The sequence below is a fragment of the Artibeus jamaicensis genome, unplaced genomic scaffold (genome assembly GCF_021234435.1).
Source record: "Artibeus jamaicensis isolate MK-2021 breed Jamaican fruit bat unplaced genomic scaffold, CSHL_Jam_final contig_28, whole genome shotgun sequence".
Lineage (NCBI taxonomy): Eukaryota > Metazoa > Chordata > Mammalia > Chiroptera > Phyllostomidae > Artibeus > Artibeus jamaicensis.
In genome coordinates this window covers 18755-19927 of record NW_026521620.1, presented here as the reverse complement: position 1 = coordinate 19927, position 1173 = coordinate 18755, and the positions used below count along the sequence as shown (strand labels likewise).

The following is a 1173-nucleotide window of genomic DNA, read 5'->3' as shown; positions in this document are numbered from 1 at the left end:
TCTAAGGGTGATTGCTTTTATATGATAAATTCTCCAAACTTTGTTAATTAACTTTTTAGTATTTATGTACATATTTGGAAAGTAAATGGTAGTTTTAAGATCAGTCCTTAAGACATTGTTGGACTTGATTCAAATATATGATATATCAGCCATATGGCAGTTGCCATTAAATTTAAGTGCACATTTTTCTTTTTTTTCCTTACACTGTTCATGACGTATCTTGTTTCTTTCTGCACTTGTTTAATGGTCAATGGCTCTTTTGTCCTTTGAGTTATAGAAATAGCCTTCATTTTATGTGTCCATGGCTGAATTCCCAGTTGGGGCAAATGCCAGGATTGTGAGCTACGTCCCCAGTAGGGGGCGCATGTGAGGCCACCTCAGATTGATGTTTCTCAATCTCCTTTCCCCTCTGTCTAAAAATAAATAAATAAAAATCAAGAAAAAGAAAGCTGTTCTAGGTTGAGTGTAATTTTTGAAAAGATTTGATTCACGCCTTCATGTTCCTCTGTGGCAACATGTGCCTGCATTCTGCTCTTCCACGCCATGGCCTGAAGAGGTACACACCATCTTCTCCAGCAAGCAGTAGTTTCCTGCATAAGAAGGAGGCACAAGGCTACTCTTTTTTCCTGCTCTGCAAACACACCAGCACTGCAACTAAGGGATCTGTGCAGGCGGCTGGCCATGACCTCTACAGTGCCAATCATTACATAGTGCCACCTATGGAGAAAGACCTTGTAAAAACCGACACTCACAATGCTCTTGCTGCTGGAGGCTATGGGAGAGTAGCTCCATATTCTGTTTTGGCTGCAAAGCACTTCCTAGATGTAGCAGGTGGTGTCATAGATGAAGATTATGGAGGAAATATTTGCCTTGTTCTGTTCAACTTTGGCAAAGGAAAGTCTGAAATTAAAAAGGGTGACCACGTTGTACAGCTCATTTGTGAATGAATTTATTATCCCCCAAAAAGAGGAAGTTCAAGGTTTGGATGACACCAAATGGGGTTCTGGAGGTCTTGGTTCCACTGGAGAGAATTGAAATGTATGCCAAGAACAGAAAGTGAGAAAACATACTTTTATCTTAAAAATAAGAAGCTTTTGTTTAGTGTTTCAGTGCTTAATCCAGCCTTAGCTTCCAAAACTATGTAGGTCTCTTATAGCCAGGGAAGGAGTACAT

The 1173-nt window shown here is 40.0% G+C and overlaps 1 protein-coding gene across 1 annotated transcript; it reads left to right on the top strand.

Annotated features, from left to right (window-relative positions):
* The first annotated feature begins 497 nt into the window (after window positions 1-497).
* On the top strand, window positions 498-947 carry LOC119041683 (deoxyuridine 5'-triphosphate nucleotidohydrolase, mitochondrial-like). The gene has a single exon (XM_053662781.1). It carries the CDS (start codon window positions 498-500, stop codon window positions 945-947), a length of 450 nt encoding a protein of 149 aa, XP_053518756.1.
* Window positions 948-1173: the final 226 nt, after the last annotated feature.